Genomic DNA, 22,246 nt, shown 5'->3' on the forward strand with positions numbered 1-22,246 from the left:
TGTTTATTTGTAAAATGAACTTTGAAAATATTAATTTAAAAGACGCACAAATGTTATACAAATCATAGGATTCATTTCAATTACAATTGTATAGAATTATAATAAATGTTTAATATTCTAAATGAAATTTTGTATTTTTTTTTTCTTTAGGAAAGAAGACAATCTCATTCACCAGACGGCGACAAAGATATCGATCCCCTGATATTAAATCTGACAGATGTCGGTCAAGAAATAGTTGTCAATCTTCGACACATCAATCTTCGTGCTCATCCATGCTACAGAGATCCTGATCCGATAAATTTATATCACAAAGTTGGACACGGTACATTGGATATGTACGTTTTAAGCCCTAACAAGGACAGTCGAGAAGTTAGAGAATTTTTGGCAAAGTGGCATACGTCGGACGTTAAATTGTTCGCTGGTGCGCATAAAAAGGATTCGAATAATTTAACATTTCCTATTCAAAATCTCGTCTCGATATGCGCGTTACTGGTTTGGCAACCGGCTAATCCCGAAGATAATATTACTAGAATCCTATTTCCCGGGAGTACGCCTCAACATAAAATATTTGAGGGATTCGAACGATTAAAACATTTGGAATTTTTGAAACATCCAGTTTGTTCGGCAAAGAGTCTTTCGCCGTCGACGTCGTTGGTAACCTTAAAGGACAAGCCAATTAGTCAAAAGTTTGGCTTATTTGAAAAGGTACCAAAGAAAACTAAAGATATCGATATTAAAAAAGAAAAGAAAGAATCACCAGAAATCAAAGGTTTCAAAGGTGTCGATGAAATATCAACTAAGGTAACGCCACAATCGACACCGATAATACCAACATCGAAACCAAGAAAAATCGAAGACAAACCGAGAAAGTTGGCGGAGAATAAGAAGATCGACATAGACGCGAAAGAAAAGAAAATAGAGAAAGAGTTGAAGGAAACTAAGAAGGAACATAAGAAAGATATAATTAAACCTGAAAAAGTTGAGAAACCAGAAAAACAGGAGAAACGTGACGAGGAAATAAGTAAAAAGGAAGTTGTCAAGGATGAAATGGATAAAGTTATTCCAACGAAAGAACCTAAAGTAAAAGCGGAGCCAACGAAGAAACCGAAAGAACCGAAAACTGGCAAATCGATGAAAACCGAGGTTTCATCTAAGGTTAAATCGATGGATAAAAAGATGAAGATAACTAGTTCGGAGAAAAAAGATGCTTCCAAATCGTCGCCAACAACGCCGAAGAAAACGTTAAACGGTGTTGCGACTAAAACTGAAATATCAAAGACTGGAACTATGAGAGGAAGAATGGCAACAAAAACAATATCAACGGCACCGGCGAAAAGTGCCAAGGATGCTAACAATCGAAAGGTTGTTGAACAAAAGAATATTGAGAAATCGGTAGCCAAGGAGGCACCTGTTGCAGTTGTTAAAGTCTCAGCTAAGCCAAAGCCAATGGATAGAAAGCCGATAAGTCGAAGAACCAAACCAGTTAGTCCAAGTAAAGCACGAGTACCTGGTAGTCCTGCTAAATCAACCCGAAGTACACCGACAGCTTCGGTTAAGTCAGATAAAGATGGTGTTATTAGAAAGATGAAGGGAGATAAGGGTACTACGGATTCCTCAACGGTATCTACACCGTCCGGGGTTGAACCAGAATCCACAGCTAAACTTGTCGAAAAAAGTTTGATCGAAAAGTCCGAAGACATTTCATTGGATTCCATCGAAAGTAAAGTATTGGCCGATTTGAAGGAAGAACGTGAAGTAGTAGAAGAGATCGAGGCAGTTTTACAAAAAGCCGAGAGAATGGAGGAGATCAGAAAGGACGATCGTTTCGAAGGTGACGACGAAATTACGGCCGAAGCTACCGACAAAAAGGAAGAAGATATGACCGAGGAGGACGTGACAGCTGAAATCGAGGACGCACCTAAGAAGGAAAGTTCTCGTAAGGAGAGTCAAGAATTAACAGAAGAGGACGAAATTTTGATCGTCGAAAAGGAAGAGATATATACAGAGGATTCCGTACAAAGTGGGGAAGGTGAACAAAAGCATATTTTGGACGAAGCCGAGTCTGAGAAGACTAAAATACTCAAAGACACTATGGAAATAACAAAGGAAAAAGGTGAGAAAGAGGAATCGGAAAAGGATAAGGTAGAAAGTCCCGAGAAAAAAGTAGAAATCAGTGAAAAAGAGATTCCGATAAAGGAAGAAAAGAAAGTAGTGTCGCCGGAAGAAAAAGTACTTCCCACAACGGCACCAGAAATTACACCAAAACCGGAAGATAAGGATGACTCTGGTAAAAAAGATAGCGAAGAAATCACTAAAGAACCGTCCAGTTTGAGTCCGGACAAATTGGATTCTTCTGAAAAGAAGACGACCGACACTGACATGAAACCCGAGGTGGATCAAAAGGAACACGTTCCGGAAAAATTAGAGGAATCGCAGGAACGTATATCGACATTGGAATCGGGTGCTACGACAACTGCACCGACACTTCCCGAAGACGAACGTATCCCGTTGGATGAAATAAAGGAAGATATTGATGAGAAACACGTTATCGAAGAGGTCAAAGAAAAAGATGCGCCTGTTAAAGCTGAAAAAGAAATTATTATTCAAGCTATGCCAGCTGTGAGTAAACCCGAAGTCAAAGTTTTCGACGTAAGACAAGCGGTGCAAGGATTGCAACGAGACATTGTCAAAACTCCGGACGAAGTTGCCGATCTTCCGGTTCACGAAGAAGTCGATCCGAAATTATACCGAATGGATTTCGAAAAGGACAAGGAAGAAAGAGTGGTAGTAGCAGCAGCAGCACCACCACCACCACCTACACAAGTAATCAAAGAACCGGAACCAACACCGCCGGTCAAGGAACAAAAAGGTGTTTTCAGTTTCTTCGGCAAGGTAGCTGATAAATTCGAAAAGGGAATCGATAAGTTAACGAAGAAATCGAAAAGGGAGCCAGAAAAGGAAGAGGATAAGTCCTCATCGAAATCCAGTTCCCCTAAGGAAGCCAAAGTACAGGAAAAAGTCACTTTGGAGGAGGTAGACCTAGAAAAAATGTTCCCAAAGGTAGGCAAAGTAACTGAGAAACCAGAAATATTCGAAAAAGTTGAGCCAGTGCCGTCTGAAGTGAAAGTAGCAACTATCAAGGAAACTACAGCATTTGTTGAAGAAGAAGAATCAAAGGAAATTAAGAGACGTAGTGTACCAGATTTGGAAGTTAAAGTGTCCGACAAGGTCGAAGTTATCGCGGAGAAGGCAATCATTTCGCCGATCGATAAACTCGATGAAAAGGATGAAAAAGAAGAAAAGGAGAAATTCGTTAAAGAGGAAGAAGAAATTGGGGAAGACGTTGAAGAAGTAAAGGCACTCTTAGAGGAAGCTTCGAAAAAATTCAAAACAGTCAAGGACAGCCTTAGAGATTCCTTGGAATCTTTGGAAGAAAAGATCGAAGAAGAAGAAGATCTTTTACGTCACGAAGCAGCTCTTACCAAGGACATCGTCAAAGACACTTTGGAAGGAGTCGTTGAAAAATTAGAAGAAATGAAACCACAAATAGAAGGACTTGGTGAAATAAAAGGAGCGGAGAAAGTTAAATTCGATATTCCTAAGGACGAAGAATTCGAAGAGGAATACGAAGAAGAACCCGTCGGTCCGATCAAGGACGTTAAAGAAGCAGTCCGTGATGTTGGCGAAGTTCTCGCTGGATCGGCAGGTATAGTGATCGACGACAAGCCTAAAGATGTCGTGGAAATCGTGAAAAAAGTTGCCGAAGTATTAAAAGAAGACGATTTCCTATCCGACGAAATATTGTTTGAGAAACCTTCCGAGAAGGAACCTTCCCCGGCCGAACGAAAGGTCTCGATACCGAGTGACAAATTAATCGAACCTGAAGACAAACTAGCCAAATTCGAAGACAAAGTGTTCAAACCGATCGTAGAGGATGTTCCTGTACCTGCAAGTATCATCAGCCTTGCCGAAGAAATTCCTAAAGAAATCGCTAAACCATTACCTATTTACGAGAAACCTGTTGGTGCAATCGAAGTTGAAGAAGAACCCTGTAAAAAAGTGATCAAAGACGTAGAAGAAATAACTTCACCTAAGAAAGATCAAATCAAGGATACGCAGGATGCTAAGAAAATCTGCGAAGATTTGATGAAGGATGACGATTATATTTGCGATGAAACGAAAGAAATCGAGGATTCTACTTTAGTTGACGTTATGAAGGCAGGTCTAGAAGAGATTTGCGTGAAGGATGTAGCCAAACGACCATCGATCGGTGAAGAACCGAAACAAGTGATAGAAGAACCAATAATTGGCTTCGAACAAAAGGTATCACCGGCGAAAGCTGAAGTTGTTATGGTTACACCGGATTCAGCACCTACTTCGCCAAAATTCACGACCGACAAAGTTTACGACGAGGAATTGACGAAAGAAATCGCGAAAGAAAAATTACCAGAATTGATCATTGAAATCAAAGATGTACTTAATAAATCAACACCGTTGGACGAGATCATCGAGGAACTCGTGATCACTAAGAGAAAGAAAATAACTATCGAGATAATCGAATATATTACTGTTGTTAAACGCGTACCAAAGGAACGTGTAATTTATATTATCGAAAGGATTATCGTTAAGAAGAAACTTAATCCAGAAAGTATAATAGAAGATGTTAATCTACTTAAAACGACTATAACACCGGAAAAGATCGTTGAAATCGAAGAATACATTATCAACGAATATATCACAAAGGGTAAAAGAATTACCATACAGATAATCGAAGAAATTTCAATTAGAAAATCCGTACCCAAGAGAATCGTCATAGAAATCATCGAGGAGATTATTATCAAGAGAAAGATCACCAAAGAAATGGTATACGATATTTCTAGTGAAGAATTACGCGATCTTCGCGAAGAATTATCGCCGGAAGATGAAAAAGTGGATATTACGAAATCCGAGGTTCTAGTAGAAAAGAGAAAATCGATTGGTGCAGTTATTAGCCCTGAAGAAGAAGAAGAAGAAGAAAAGGTTGAAAAAGAAACAAAAGAAAAGGAAGACAAAGAAAAAGACATATTCAAGACAAAAGAAGAGGAAGACAAAGTTTTAACTCCCGAAAGTATGGAAGAAGTTGATGGTTTCGTTAGTATTCCATCTAAAGCAGTTTTATTATCATCCAAAGATGAAAAAATTCAAGCCCAAATAAAGAAAGAAGATGATGAAGTTGAAATAACAAAGGAACAGGAAAAAGATGTTACCGATGATTTCGAAGCGGTCGAACAAGAATACAAAGTTCAGGATGTTAGTGTTGCGGAAAAGGTCACGTTGCAAATTGAAAAAGAGAAAGAAGAACCCGAGGAGGAGATGGAAGATGACACTTCGGACGTCATCGAAGCCGAAGAAAAGTTCGTAAAGGAGGTCAAGGAAAAAATTGGTAAGAAGGATATCGAGGATGTCGGGGTGAAAAAGGACATCAAGAAAATTGAAAAGGATGAATTGAAAAAGGTCATCGAAGATGCCGCAATGGAAATGGAAACTTCTGAAGTTTCGGAAATTGTCGATACTACTGAAAAATATCTTGACGAAGCTAAAGAAAAACCTGACGTTAAAGATGTTAAAAAAGAAGAAATAAAACTCGTTGAAGAAGACATTAAATTAAAGGAGACTGAAATTAAAGAAGTTGATAAAGAACCATCTGTGAAAGAAATAAAGGATGACAAGAAGATTGAAGATGATTTGATTAAGAAGGAACCGCCGTCTCGTAAGGAAAGTATTACCGTTGTAGACGAAACTATTCCAAGAAAGTTATCGTTGGACGTCAAGAAAGAAGCCAAGATTGCATTGGAAGAGGAAAAAGAAATTGAGGAAATTGTCAAGCTAATTGAATCCAAAGAAAAAGATGAAATGAAAAAAGAAGAAGAGAAAGTTGAGGTCAAGGTAGAAGACGAAAAAGAAAAAGAAAAAGAAGAAATTGTATCAATCCCGACCGAAATTAAAGCCGAACCAACGAAAGACGAGAAAATTATTGTCTCTGAAAAGGAGATTAAAGAATTGGAGACAAAATATATCGAACCGAAAGGTTTGGTGTCATCGCCGAAAGAAGAAAAAGTACCGGATACGAAAATTATCGAAAAAGAAATGAAACTCGATGAAAAAGTTGGCAAAGATGAAAAATTAGCAGACGCCACGGGTCGTGCTATTGAACCTAAGGGAGAAGAAGAAATTATTGAAAAGAAATTGGAGGAAAAAGTTGACCAATTGGACAAATTACCCGAGGATGAAAAATTAGCGGACGCTACTGGTCGTGCTATAGAACCAAAAGATGAAATTATCGATACCAAATTTGACGAGAAAATTTTTAAAGATGAAAAACCAATAGAGAAAATTTCCGAAGATGAAAAATTAACCGACGCAACTGGTCGCGCGATCGAACCAAAAACAGAGGTCATTGATAAAAAATTGGACGAACGAGTTGAAAAGGAAGAAGTTACGACCGACGAAAAATTAGCTGACGCTACGGGACATGCCATCGAGCCTAAAGCAGAGATTATTGATATGAAAGTAGAGAAAAAAGAAGAAATACCGGATGAAAAGATTCTCAAAGATGACAAATTAGCGGATGCAACTGGTCACGCGATTGAACCAAAAGCAGAAACAATCGAAGATAAAATTGAAAAGGTTGAAAAAGAAGAAGAAAAAGAAATAAGCATTCGTAAGAAAAGGAGTCTTCAAGAAGAACCAGTAACCGACATAAGCAAAGATTTAAAACCATCCGAAAGCAAAGAAGAAATAAAGCAAGTAGAAGAAGAAGAAGAAGAAGTGAAAAAATTGGAACCATCAGAAATTGCCGAAGATACCGGTGTTGTTCGCAGAATGTTGGTAACGGCAAGCAGCGAAGATGGCGGACAAGAAATGGACATTTGTCCGACGGGAACGATAACCTTTTCTAAAATTGCTACGCCCGATGATTCCTTGAAGGAAGTATCAATTAAAACGACACCCGACAAAGATTCTTTACTTTTGGACAAGGATTCGATCCAATCGGGAATCAGTACTCCTGAGAAAGACAGTATTTCAGAAAAATTAGCCGAAATCAAAGATACTGGAAAAATCACTCCTGAAGATAGTTTGGACAAATCTCTAATCGATACACGTGGTTCCCAAGATTTTGAAGATAGTCTAGAGAAACTAGACGTCAAAGTAAAGAGTGTTGAAAGTGTATCACCTAGCCCTGAAGTTGAAAAGTTTAAAGAGCTCGAGAAAAAAGAAGAAATCGTATCTCCAGTCAAAGATGAGATCAAAGAAATCAGCAAAGCAGAATCTCCAAAAGAAGAAGAAGAAGTCAAAGAAGCTATTAGCAAAGCTGCAAGTCCAGAAAAAGAAGTTGGCAAAGTACCACCTTCACCTTTAGACTTATCCGAAGAAGAAATTTCGAAAATAAGAACACCTACCACTACACCGATCGAAGATAAACACGAAAAGATGCCAGAAGTTTCCAAACCATTGGAAATTAGTCGTTCCGAAGATGTTTCGCCGACCGAAACGATATTCGCGAAATCACCTACAGAGAAAATTGATTCTCAAGTTCTTGCAGATATTTCGTTGATAGAAAAGAAAGAGACTGAAATTTTGAAGGAAGACAAAGAGGAAAAAATCGTCAAAGAAAAATCAAAATCACCGAGTCCTAGCGTAGAAAGTGTTGCCGATGAGAAGATTGTACGAAAATCATTTGAAGAAGATAAACCTATTACTGTCGTTGTAAGTGCAAAAGATATCGAAGAAAGTATCGTAGATAAAGATAAATCTTTAAAACTAGAAGAAGTGAAGAAAGATAAAATCGAGAAACCTGTTGATAAGGAACAACTCGATAAAATTGTAAGTGAAAAATTAGAAAAAGAGGAAGAAGAAACGTTACTCGTTGAAAAATCAAGATCTCCTAGCGTCGCTAGCGAAGAAGCAGAAAAAATCGATCACGTCCAAAAACCAAGATCACTTAGTATAGTTAGTGACAAAACGATAGAAGAAAAGGAAATAATTAAAAAAGAAGAGTTAGACAAAATTGAGAAGGATGTATCAATCGATAAATCAAAATCACCGAGCATCGTTGACGATAAATCGAAGGAAGAATCCAAATCGCGAAGTTTAACTCCGTCAGAGAAGATCGATGAAAAAGTATCATCAATCGATAAATCGAGATCCCCGAGTGTTGTGAGCGATAAGATGGAAAAAATTGAACGCGAAAAGTCTAAATCACCGAGCAGTGAAAAAGAATTAACTGCTGCTGACAGATCTAGATCGGCAAGTGTTGTTAGTGAGATTCAGGATACAAAAAAAGTTGAGGAAGTTAAATTACCCGAAGAAAAACCTGAAGAAAAAATCGTTAAGGAATCGATTCCCGAATTAAAACCAATAGTGGCAGCAGTACCAGCACCAGCAGCAGCAATACCACCTAGCGAGCAAATAAAAGATACGAAAGAATTAATCTTAGAAACTGAAAAAGTTGAGGTTAAGAAAGAGGCCTCTCCTCCTGGCGAAGAAATACCAATCGACAAATCAAGATCATCTAGTATCGCCGAAAGTTTGGAGAAACCTTCGGTCATCGAAAGAAAATTAAGCGAAGTAACGAAACCACCGGTTACCGCAGAAGATAAGGAAGAAATTAAGATTACTGATAAGTCAAGATCGGTAAGCGTCGAGAGTACAATCGATATATCCAAATCACCAAGCGTTACTGAAAAGTTAGATGACGAGATCAAAGTAAGTAAATCACCTAGCATAACCAGTGAAAAATCTGAAGAGAAATTACCAAGCGAGTTAGAAAAATCACCAACCGTTTCTGACGACAAATTGGAGACCAAGGAAATCGGAGAAAAACTCGTTGAAAAAGAAAAATCGCTTAGTCCCGTGAGTGTTGCCGATAGTAAATCCAAATCTCCGAGTATTACAGATGAAAGAATAAGTTTAGCAGGTGTTACGATCGAATCAAAGGTAGAGGAATCGATCGAAAGAGAAAAATCACCAAGTATTGTAAGTGATACTGAAGAACTAAAAGACGTAAAAATTCCTACAAAAACAGAAGAAATTATTACGAAAAGTAGATCACCGAGTATATCTCCAACTATTGCCGAATCAAAATTGGATTTCAAAGATACCGAAGAACCGATTACGAAATCGAAATCACCGAGTATCACTAGTGATAAGGTAGATCTACATGATGTAATTACTGAACGACCAATCGACAAGGATCGTTCCGGAAGTGTCGTAAGTACAACTAGTGAAATTAAAGAACAATCAGAGAAATCGAAATCTCCAAGCATTTCTAGTGACAAACCTGACCTCGAAGAAGTAGATGACTTGAGTAAACGAAAAGAATCAATCACTAAAGGAGAATCAATTAGTATTAGTGTTGATCAAAAACCAGCTGTTGATATAGAAAAATCTATTGATGTTTCGGAAAAAGTCGAGATCGATAGAAGTAAATCACCAAGTGTTGCCAGTGATAAATCTGATGAAAGGAAACCGGATGAGAAAGGTATCGAGCGTGAACATTACGAAGATGCAATTGATAAGTCTCGTTCACCAAGCTTCACTGAAGATAAGAGTCTTAGCAAGGAAAGCATCGAAACTACATCTCCTAGCACTACAATAGAAAAACTAGATCATGCAAAGGAAAAAGATGACTTGAAATCGCCTGTCAAGTCTGAAGATTTCCATACACCCGATAAAACTATTGAAGAAAAATTGCTTGAAGATCGTTCAAGGACACCGAGTGTCGTGGACGTTAAAGTTGACGATAAGTCCAGGTCGGCAAGTATAGTTAGCGAAGTATCGGTTAAAGAAGTTATTGATAAGTTCGAAAAAGAACCTTCACCGGTTGAAAAGGAAAAGTCACGTTCACCGGAAACTGTCAAAAAAGAAAAATCACCTTCCCCGGAAGTTGAAGAATCAAGAAAGTCTGCTTCACCGGAAATAGAAAAAGAAAAATTACCGGTGACGGAAACAAAGACAGAAAAATTACCATCCCCGCCAAAAGAAAAATCATTATCTCTAACATTAGAAATGAAGAAGGAGAAATCTCCATCACCTGAGATACAAAAAGAAAAGTCACCTACACCGGAAATACAAAAAGATAAATCACCTTCGCTAGAAAAAGAGAAGGAGAAATCACCAGAAGCAGAAATACCAAAAGAAAAATCACCATCACCAGAATTACAAAAAGAAAAACCTCCTACGATAGAACCCGAAAAGGAGAAATCCCCATCACCTGAAATACAAAAAGAAAAGTCTCCTTCGTTAGAACCTAAAAAGGAGAAATCGCCATCACCTGAAATACAAAAGGAAAAGACACCTGAATTAAAAGCAGAAAAAGAGAAAGCACCATCACCAGAATTACAAAAAGAAAAGTCTCCTGCGTTAGAACCTGAGAAGGAGAAGTCACCATCACCTGAAATACAAAAAGAAAAGTCACTAACTCCGGAAATGAAAGCAAAATCACCTACACTAGAATTACAAAAAGAAAAATCACCTGCGTTAGAAGCTGAAAAGAAAAAGACACCATCACCTGTATTACAAAAAGAAAAGTCTCCTGCGTTAGAACCTGAGAAGGAGAAATCACCATCACTTGAATTGCAAAAAGAAAAATCCCCCACGATAGAAACTAAAAAGGAGAAATCACCATCACCAGAATTACAAAAAGGAAAATCTCCTACGATAGAACCCGAAAAGGAGAAATCCCCATCACCTGAAATACAAAAAGAAAAGTCTCCTTCGTTAGAATCTGAAAAGGAAAAATCGTCATCACCTGAAAAACAAAAGGAAAAGTCACCTGAATTAAAAGCAGAAAAGGAGAAATCACCATCACCAGGATTACAAAAAGGAAAATCTCCTACGATAGAACCCGAAAAGGAGAAATCCCCATCACCTGAAATACAAAAAGAAAAGTCTCCCTCGTTAGAACCTGAAAAGGAAAAATCGTCATCACCTGAAAAACAAAAGGAAAAGTCACCTGAATTAAAAGCAGAAAAGGAGAAATCACCATCACCAGAATTACAAAAAGAAAAGTCTCCTGCGTTAGAACCTGAGAAGGAGAAGTCACCATCACCTGAAATACAAAAAGAAAAGTCACCAACTCCGGAAATGAAATCAAAATCACCTACACCAGAATTACAAAAAGAAAAATCACCTGCGTTAGAAGCTGAAAAGAGAAAGTCACCATCATCTGAATTACAAAAAGAAAAGTCTCCTGCGTTAGAACCTGAAAAGGAGAAGTCACCATCACCTGAAATACAAAAAGAAAAGTCACCAACTCCGGAAATGAAATCAAAATCACCTACACCAGAATTACAAAAAGAAAAATCACCTGCGTTAGAAGCTGAAAAGAAAAAGTCACCATCACCTGAATTACAAAAAGAAAAGTCTCCTGCGTTAGAACCGGAGAAGGAGAAATCACCATCACCTGAATTACAAAAAGAAAAGTCTCCTGCGTTAGAACCGGAGAAGGAGAAATCACCATCACCTGAATTGCAAAAAGAAAAATCTCCCACGATAGAAACTAAAAAGGAGAAATCACCATCACCAGAATTACAAAAAGAAAAATCTCCTACGATAGAACCTGAAAAGGAGAAATCCCCATCACCTGGAATACAAAAAGAAAGATCTCCTGTTTTAGAACCTAAGAAAGAGAAATCACCACCTCCCGAAATACAAAAGGAAAAATCGCCGACGCCTGAAATACAAAAAGAAAAGTCACCTGAATTAGAAACGGGTAAGGAAAAATCACCAACACCAGAATTGCAAAAAGAGAAAACACCTTCGATAGAAGCTGATAAGGAAAAATCACCAACGCCTGAATTACGAAAAGAAAAGTCTCCTGCGTTAGAACCTGAAAGGGAGAAGTCACCATCACCTGAATTACAAAAAGAAAAGTCACCAACTCCGGAAATGAAAGCAAAATCACCAACACCAGAATTACAAAAAGAAAAATCACCTGCGTTAGAAGCTGAAAAGAAAAAGTCACCAACACCAGAATTGCAAAAAGAGAAAACACCTTCGATAGAAGCTGATAAGGAAAAATCTCCAACGCCTCAATTACGAAAAGAAAAGTCTCCTGCGTTAGAACCTGAAAGGGAGAAGTCACCATCACCTGAATTACATAAAGAAGAGTCACCTACGATAGAAGCTAGAAAGGAGAAGTCTCAATCACCTGAATTACAAAAGGAAATGTCTCCTGCGTTAGAGACGGATATGGAAAAATCACTATCACCTGAATTACAAAAAGAAAAGTCTCTTGCGTTAGAACCTGAAAAGCAGAAGTCACCATCACCTGAATTACAAAAAGAAATAACACCTGCAGTAGAAACTAAAAAGGAGAAATCCCCAGCACTAGAAAAACAAAAAGAAAAATCACCTGTTTTAGAACCTAAGAGAGAGAAATCACCACCTCCCGAAATACAAAAGGAAAAATCGCCGACGCCTGGAATACAAAAAGAAAAGTCACCTGAATTAGAAACGGGTAAGGAAAAATCACCAACGCCAGAATTGCAAAAAGAGAAAACACCTTCGATAGAAGCTGATAAGGAAAAATCACCAACGCCTGAATTACAAAAAGAAAAGTCTCCTGCGTTAGAACCTGAAAAGGAGAAGTCACCATCACCTGTATTACAAAAAGAAAAGTCACCTACGATAGAAGCTAGAAAGGAGAAGTCTCAATCACCTGAATTACAAAAGGAAAAGTCTCCTGCGTTAGAGACGGATAAGGAAAAATCACCATCACCTGAAGTACAAAAAGACAAATCGCTAACTCCGGAAATGAAAGCAAAATCACCTACGCCAGAATTACAAAAAGAAAAATCACCTACGATAGAAGGTGAAAAGCAAAAATCACCGACACCAGAATTACAGAAAGAAATGTCTCCTTTGTTAGAACCTGAAAAGGAAAGATCGCCATCACCTGAAATACAAAAGGAAAAGTCACCTGAATTAAAAGCGGAGAAAGAAGAATCACAAACTCCAAAATCACCTACGATAGAACCTGAAAAAGAAAAATCTTTAACTCCTGAAATACAAAAAGAAAAGTCCCTTACTTTAGAATTGGAAAAGGACAAATCTCCAGTACTAGAGACGGAAAAACAACAGTCTCCTACACCAGAGGAAAAGAAAGAAAAATCTCCCACTCTCGAAACGGACAAAGATAAAATTTCTATATCGGAGACAGAGAAGAAAAAGTCGTTATTCCTAGACTCTGAAAAGGAAATCCCTGAAAAAGATAAATTACCAATGCTAGTATCACAAAAAGACAAATCGCCTTCGCTGGAGAAAGGAAAAGAAAAATCTCCTTCTCCCGAATTACAAAAAGACAAATCTATTTCACCACAATTAGAAAAGGAAAAGTCACCTGTTCTAAAGGAAGAGAAACAAAAATTTCCTAGTTTAGAAGTACAGAAAGAAAAATCACCTACACCAGCAGTGGAAAAAGAAAAATCTACGTCACCAGTAGAAGAAAAAGAAAAATCTGTATCACCCGTTCGAGAAAAAGAAAAATCACCAGAAAAGGAAACAGATAAATCAAAGTCTCTTTCGCCAGAGATGGAAAAAGGAAAATCTGCAGTACCACTAGCTGAGAAAGAGAAGTCGCCGTTACCTACAACAGAGAAAGAAAAATCACCTTCGCCAGTAGAGGAAGAAACGAGATTATCTTCGTTAGAAAAAGAAAAGGAAAAATCTGAGTCACCTGTATCAGAGAAAGAAAAATCCCCAGTTGCAGAAACAGAAAAACAGAAATCCCCTTCTCCAGTATTGGAAAAAGAAAAAACTCCTGCTGTAGAGGAACAAAAACAAAAGATGCCTTCACCAATAACCGAAAAAGAGAAATCGCCAGCTTTAGCAGAAGAAAAAAGGAAATCACCGTCACCAGAATTAGAAAAGGAAAAATCACCTGCACTAGCGGCAGAAAAACAAAAATCGCCTTCACTGGTATCTGAAAAAGAGAAATCTCCTCCACCAGAATCAGATATACAGAAATCGCCATCACTGTTATTGGAGAAGGAAAAATCACCAGCATTAGTAGAAGAAAAACAGAAATCGCCTTCACCAGTATCAGAAAAGGAAAAGTCTTCCGCACTAGAGGCAGAAAAAGAGAAATCACATTCACCTGTGTCTGAAAAAGAGAAATCACCTGCATTATCAGAAGAAAAACAAAAGTCGCCCTCACCGGTATCTGAAAAAGAGAAATCTCCAGCAGCAGAAGAAGAAAAACAGAAATCACCTTCTCCAGTATCAGAGAAGGAAAAGTCACCTTCAATAGAATCAGATAAAAAGAAATCGCCTTCACCAGTATCTGAAAAAGAGAAGTCACCTGCATTATCAGAAGAAAAACAAAAGTCGCCCTCACCAGTATCTGAAAAAGAGAAATATCCAGCAGTAGAAGCGGAAAAACAGAAATCGCCTTCAACAGTATCTGAGAAGGAGAAATCACCTGCATTATCAGAAGAAAACAAAAGTCGCCCACACCGGTATCTGAAAAAGAGAAATCTCCTGCAGCAGAAGCAGAAAAACAGAAATCACCTTCTCCAGTATCTGAGAAGGAAAAGTCACCTGCAGTAGAATCAGATAAACAGAAATCGCCTTCACCAGTATCTGAAAAAGAGAAGTCACCTGCATTATCAGAAGAAAAACAAAAGTCGCCCTCACCGGTATCTGAAAAAGAGAAATCTCTTCCAGCAGAAGCGGAAAAACAGAAATCACCTTCTCCAGTATCAGAAAAGGAAAAGTCACCTGCAGTTGAATCAGATAAACAGAAATCGCCTACACCAGTATCTGAAAAAGAGAAGTCGCCTGCATTATCAGAAGAAAAACAAAAGTCGCCTTCACCGGTATCTGAAAAAGAGAAATCTCCTGCAGCAGAAGCAGAAAAACACAAATCACCTTCTCCAGTATCAGAGAAGGAAAAGTCACCTGCAGTTGAATCAGATAAACAGAAAACGCCTACACCAGTATCTGAAAAAGAGAAGTCACCAGCATTATCAGAAGAAAAACAAAAGTCGCCCTCACCGGTATCTGAAAAAGAAAAATCTCCTGCAGCAGAAGCAGAAAAACAGAAATCACCTTCTCCAGTTTCAGAGAAGGAAAAGTCACCTGCAGTTGAATCAGATAAACAGAAATCGCCTACACCAGTATCTGAAAAAGAGAAGTCACCAGCATTAGTAGAAGAAAAACAGAAATCGCCTTCACCGGTATCAGAAAAGGAAAAGTCTCCCGCACTAGAGGCAGAAAAAGAGAAATCTCATCCACCGGTGTCTGAAAAAGAGAAATCACCAGAATTAGCAGAAGAAAAACAGAAATCGCCTACTCCAGTATCTGAGAAGGAGAAATCACCTGCATTATCAGAAGAAAAACAAAAGTCTCCCTCACCGATATCTGAAAAAGAGAAATCTCCTGCAGCAGAAGCGGAAAAACAGAAATCACCTTCTCCAGTATCAGAGAAGGAAAAGTCACCTGCAGTTGAATCAGATAAACAGAAATCACCTTCACCAATATCTGAAAAAGAGAAGTCACCAGCATTATCAGAAGAAAAACAAAAGTCGCCCTCACCGGTATCTGAAAAAGAAAAATCTCCTGCAGCAGAAGCAGAAAAACAGAAATCACCTTCTCCAGTTTCAGAGAAGGAAAAGTCACCTGCAGTTGAATCAGGTAAACAGAAATCACCTTCACCAATATCTGAAAAAGAGAAGTCACCAGCATTATCAGAAGAAAAACAAAAGTCGCCCTCACCGGTATCTGAAAAAGAGAAATCTCCTGCAGCAGAAGCAGAAAAACAGAAATCACCTTCTCCAGTATCAGAGAAGGAAAAGTCACCTGCAGTTGAATCAGATAAACAGAAATCGCCTACACCAGTATCTGAAAAAGAGAAGTCTCCAGCATTAGTAGAAGAAAAACAGAAATCGCCTTCACCAGTATCAGAAAAGGAAAAGTCTCCCGCACTAGAGTCAGAAAAAGAGAAATCACATTCACCGGTGTCTGAAAAAGAGAAATCACCTGCATTAGCAGAAGAAAAGCAGAAATCGCCTACTCCAGTATCTGAGAAGGAGAAATCACCTGCATTATCAGAAGAAAAACAAAAGTCGCCCTCACCGATATCTGAAAAAGAGAAATCTCCTGCAGCAGAAGCGGAAAAACAGAAATCACCTTCTCCAGTATCAGAGAAGGAAAAGTCACCTGCAGTTGAATCATATAAACAGAAATCACCTTCACCAATATCTGAAAAAGAGAAGTCACCAGCATTATCAGAAGAAAAACAAAAGTCGCCCTCACCGGTATCTGAAAAAGAAAAATCTCCTGCAGCAGAAGCAGAAAAACAGAAATCACCTTCTCCAGTTTCAGAGAAGGAAAAGTCACCTGCAGTTGAATCAGGTAAACAGAAATCACCTTCTCCAGTACCAGAAAAGGAAAAATTAATAACAGCTGAAGTTGAAAAACAAAAGTCGCCTTCGCCAGTACCGGAAAAGGAAAAATCACCATCTCCAGTACTGAAGAAAGAAAAATCTGCATCACCAGATATAGAGAAACCGAAATCACCATCGCCAACGCTAGAAAAGGAGAAATTTACTTCTCCAATTTTACAGAAAGATAAATCTCTTCTAACAGAGACACAAAAATCACATTTGCCGGAGACTTCGAAGCCTACTCCTGAAAGTATGAGAAGGGAAAGATCCCCTACTCCAGAGGATGGAAAATTGCGTAAATCAATTTCACCTGATGCGGATGATTCGATCAAATCGCCGACTGGTAGTGTGAAAGGACAAAAAGACGATATTGACGAAAATATTCCAAAAGACAGATCACGATCTCATAGTTTATTCGAGTCTGGTGACAAAACACCGTTGACTCGTTCTCGTGCAGCAAGTTTGTACGAAGACAAGATACCAGATAAACTGAACCTTCAGGAAGATGCAAAAACTACTTACGACGATAAAGAAAAGAAAACACCATTAGATGAAGAAGAAGAGGAAGAAGGTGAAGAAGAAGAAGATTTGATGGAAAAGGATAGACGAAAGAGTGGCAAAATTGGTATTACCAGTTCGATTCACGAAGAATTCGAAGAAGTTTATTCGAGAAAAGTTAGTCAAAGTAAAGATACAGATAGTGGACGAATTCCTAAACACGAGAAATTTGAAGACGAAGAAGACTCTGTCATTAAATTAACTGCCGAAAAAAAAGCAGACATCGAAAGGTATCTCGTCGATGAATTTTTAAGCAAGAAACAAAAAATTACGATGTCAGCGATCGAAATAATCGTCCTATCTTACGCTGTACCAGAATTTACAGTAATGGACATTATAGAAGATATATTAAGACGTAAAAATCTTCGTAAGGAATCGGTATTGGACTTTGTCGATGAAGATGCCGATGAAAAAACTTCTGGAAAATCTAAGTTAAAAGGAACGGAAATAAAAATGGTATCTACCGAAAAGATCAGAGACGTTGAAAATTATATAATCAACGAATACATCGATAAAAATAAAAAGATCACTAGTACTATCCTAGAGGAGATAGCAATACTAAAAGGTATTCCTCGAAAATTCCTCATCATGATAATCCAAGAGGTAACCGTCAGAAAAAAGATTCCAAGTGGTTTCATCATGGATACAGAAGTTTTGCAAGAATCGTTAAGAAAAACGTGGGAAGATGAAGGATTAGCCAAGATGAAAGAAAAAGACGAAGAACACGACAAGAGTGGACGTGATTCGAAGAGTCCGAGTTTGAGTTCGGAACCAATACCTTCAGACAAGTCCACTCAGGATAGTCCACTTCATTCTGAACCACAGATCGACGAAGAAATCACTATTTCTGAAGAGAAACGTACGGAAATCGAACAACTTCTCGAAAATGAATATATAAAAAAGGGACGAAAAATTACCGAAATCATTTTGGAGGAAATAATCATTAGAACTTCATTACCGCGATACATTATTCTCGAAATAATCGAAGAAATAATTATTAAAAGAAAACTAATAAGAGAATCAATAATCGACGTTGATATTTATCAAGAAGACGAATCTGAAAGTTTTGGTAAATTCGAATATCGATACGAAAAATCGTCAGATCTTGAATTAGCCGATTCGGATAGAAAAATGTCTGGCGAATACAGATTAAGTGGATACACAGAATCAACTGGTAGACAAATGGACAAATCTATTCCAAGTGGTTATCCGTTAGAATACGAGAGTCAATTCCACAAAGCTTTCGTTGGCGGAATGACGGAAATTCGTACGACACATATAACAACGTTGTCCGGAAAATCAACTCCAGATTTTGCCACTCGTGACGGTACACCAGATTCAACTTCCGAACCAACTGGTTCTACCGTTGAAAGAATAACCGATAAGGGAATGAGATCGGTTGACCGAGTATCACCCGACAAACAACAAACGATGATTTCTAAGGGCGAGATGACTGTACAAAAAGTTGAAATATTGAAGGAAAGTAGAATCGGCGAACAAATAATTCCCCCTGAGAAAAAAGACGAAGAAGAAGAAGAAGATGTACGTGTTATCAGAAAAGTAATCAAACGTGAAATTGTCGAACACGAGGAGGAAGAGGAGCCGAAAATTCTAACCAAGGTTATCACGAGAAGAGAAATAATCGAACCAGAAGAATCAGAAGAAATGTCTACGAAAGAAACCGTAACGAGGAAGATTGTGAAACGTGACGTTACCGAAGACGAAAGTGGACCAGAAATGATTACTAAAATAATTAAAAGAGAAATAGTCGAGGAAGCCGAACCCGAAATAATAACTAAAATAGTTAAAAGAGAAATAATCGAGGAAGACGAGCCCGAAATAATAACTAAAATAGTTAAAAGGGAAATAATCGAGGAAGACGAGCCCGAAATAATAACGAAAACGATTAAAAGGGAAATAATCGAGGAAGGCGAACCCGAAATAATAAGGAAAACAATTAAAAGAGAAATAATCGAGGAAGGCGAACCCGAAATAATAACGAAAACAATTAAAAGAGAAATAATCGAGGAAGACGAGCCCGAAATAATAACCAAAGTAATTAAGAGAGAGATCATTGTTCCAGAAGAGAAAACGTCTGATATACAAGATCACGAGATTGTTAAAAGGGTAATTAGCAGGGAAGAAACACCAGAATCGGTTGAAACGATAACAACTAAGACAACGCGAACTATCGTTACCGAGGATCTTCCAACGTCAAAGATATCAACTTCCGATCTAGAAAAACCAGAACTTTATACTTACACGATATCACGCGAGGGTACACCAGAAAAGATCGATACGTCCGGTTCAAGTGCTACCTATAAAGTAATTAGTCGAGATGTTACGCCGGAAGTTTCGAAAAGTGCCGAAGTTAAAAGAATCGTAACAACGGTTACGACGATTACTGAACCTGACGGTAAAGTTATCACAAAGAAGGACGTTAAAGAAAGTAGCGATACCGTTGACAGCGAAGAATTATTGGAAAAACTCATTGACTCTACTATCGGTGAAAAAATTGGCAAAGCAACGACAACGACCGAAACGAAAACAACCGAAGGTTCGAAAATGGAAAAGGTTATTAAAGAAACGATAACTACGATGACGTCTACGTCGGGTACGTCGACTCCGGACGTTAAAACTTTTTACGATTCTGGAAAATCGACTCCCGACTCGAAATTCGACGAGAAATTAGATACCACTGGTAAAGATCATTTGGAGAAAATTGGAAAATTGGAACATTCGGTCTCGCCGTCTGTACGCGATTTCATATCCGACGAGAAAAGTTATTCGGGAAAATCATCACCGGATATATCCTTGCCAAAGGATATCGTTTACAGTGGATCTACCGGTAAATCAACACCAGATATTCCAGTTTCACCGTTGGTCAGGGACGGTGCAGCGGTGCAACCACTTCTATCGGGAAGATCCACACCAGATAAAAGATCGGAAGGTCGTTCTACTACCGCGACACCTGAAGGATTTAGATCAGGCGAAGTTATTCGTACGATCATTACCACAACTAGAACTATGTCGGATGATGGTGAGATAATCACAACTACCAAGGAAGTTACGGAAGCTACCAATGAGAAAGGTGAAACGATAATTTTGGCTGAAAAGACTGATGTTAAAGTTGACGATCGTTTACCCAGCAAGGATACCGCAGAAATGGCGATCAGGTAAATTACAATTTATTTCTTTTTAATGAATTAACAAAATATTTGTTCTAGATGTCATAATTTTATTAATCCTTTTGCACATTGAACATTTTATTGTTGTATGACAAGTTAGTTAGAAGATATATAAAAAAATAATTATTTTATATTTTTATTAGATATTTATAAGAAAACACGTGTATATATATTATATATAATTCTCTACATTGACTGTAATATATACATCTACACGAAATCTATTAAATTAAAGATATTACTTTAATATATTTATTTTTATTAACATAACCGTACAATTTGTTCAAAATACAATTAATTGGAGTGCTGTGAATGAATTATTCATTATTATTTTATCATCATTATTACTATAAAAAGAAATTGTTCTTATTCCAGTAGCGCGATTGGTAGCATGAAAAGTTCGGAATTACAACGAACCGGAAGTGCAAGTTCCGATGGTAGCAGTGACAAAGATCCTCGTACCGATCAGAGCAGCATTCATAGCAAAACCACGACAACTCATGGTATTGGTAGTAGCGAAGAAAAACAAATGACTTATTCCGATGACGAACCATCAATATCACCGATTTCTTCAACGTCACAACTCGGTTATTCTTCGAGATCCAAACAATACGAAAGTTCTTCGGAAAAAGAAACGGATACGCACAAACCCGTTGAATTTTCAACCGCTGCCATGAGCAGTAGCTTTTATGGTGAATTACCAGCGGTACCGCCACAAATGACGGCAATGAAAACCTTCCAAGAAAGTGGTTTGCACAAGAGCAGCGATCCAATTCCCATACAGGGTGATTTTACGTTTAAAAAGTTCACCGTTGAGAAAGAATACGCCGGTGGTTACGAGGAAAAACACGATACCAAGAAATACGTCGACGAAGCCGATTTAGATTTCGAGAAGGCTTTGATGGAAAGAAAAAGATTAAAGGAATCGCCCGATTTTTGTGGTAAGATTGCGCCTAGATATACTAACGGTAATCTACGAGCAAAATTAACTCCGAAATCTACCGATCTTCCGTCATCTTCAGTTACCGACGAAACTTCGGAAAGTAAAAAGGATTCGAAAAAGGACCCATTGGAAGGATGGGGTACACCTTTGGGTTTACCGTCACCAAAACCACCAAGAAAGTTCAATCTTAAAAATCCGGTACAACCTCCTTCCAACGAATTCTCATCGGAGAATCTGAATTTTGACGTTACTAGCAATTGGGGTGAGCCATTGAGATTACCTTCACCTGCACCGATAACTACCGAAGTTTCTAACAAGGGGGCTCCGAGTACTCCGAAAAAAGAAAGGAAACAAGCGAAAAAAGTTTTATCAGAAAATTTGAAAAATAAAAAACGTTCCGAGAGTCCTGGTAAAAATGAAAAGAAAATGAAGGATTCCAAGAACAAGGTTCAACCGGTTTACATGGATCTAACTTACGTTCCTCATCATGGTAATTCTTATTATACGTCGTTAGAATTTTTCAAGAAGATTCGTGCAAGATATTACGTATTCAGCGGTACAGAACCAAGCCGCGAAGTTTACGATGCCTTGTTAGAGGCCAAAAAGACTTGGGAAGACAAAGATCTTGGTAAGTTTCGTAATCAAATTATCTTCATTGATTCCTCGTGGGGTTGAGGGTGGGGTGGGGGGTGTTGGATCACTTTGATCAAAATAATTGAAATTATTTGTCACAATGTTTGTATGAGATAAAATCGATCCCCCCCCCCGATTTCATAAAAACAAAATAATAATAAATATTTGATGATTATTTACGTGTTTATTTGCAGAGGTAACAATGATACCAACTTATGACACAGACACTTTGGGTTATTGGGTTGCCGATAACGAGGAAGCTTTAGCTGCCAATCATATAGATTTATCACCATCTGCATCACGATGCACTATCAATCTTCAAGATCACGAGACAAGTTGCAGCGCCTACAGGCTCGAATTCTAGGGAATGGCAGCCTGCTCAGCCGTAATAGTCGAGTTCTGAGCGGCTACCGGATATATAAACGTTAAAAATCCTTCAGTCAGAAAGTCCGGTGCTATCCCCGCCATATACGAAAAATATAGATATTAATTTTTAG

The 22,246-nt window shown here is 38.2% G+C and overlaps 1 protein-coding gene across 1 annotated transcript in view; it reads left to right on the forward strand.

Moving 5' to 3' along the window:
- The window catches only part of LOC122515150 (microtubule-associated protein futsch), a 43,637-nt gene extending 21,391 nt beyond the window's left edge, over window positions 1–22,246 (forward strand). Inside the window, exons 7-11 of the mRNA XM_043632408.1 lie at window positions 151–13,452; window positions 13,558–14,406; window positions 14,448–20,161; window positions 20,549–21,744; window positions 21,944–22,246. Coding sequence (XP_043488343.1) covers window positions 151–13,452; window positions 13,558–14,406; window positions 14,448–20,161; window positions 20,549–21,744; window positions 21,944–22,113 — 21,231 coding nt within the window. The 3' untranslated portion in view covers window positions 22,114–22,246. The remainder of the gene's footprint in view (window positions 1–150; window positions 13,453–13,557; window positions 14,407–14,447; window positions 20,162–20,548; window positions 21,745–21,943) is intronic.

The sequence above is a fragment of the Polistes fuscatus genome, unplaced genomic scaffold (genome assembly GCF_010416935.1).
Source record: "Polistes fuscatus isolate 324 unplaced genomic scaffold, CU_Pfus_HIC Scaffold1, whole genome shotgun sequence".
In the NCBI taxonomy this organism is placed as follows: Eukaryota; Metazoa; Arthropoda; class Insecta; order Hymenoptera; family Vespidae; genus Polistes; species Polistes fuscatus.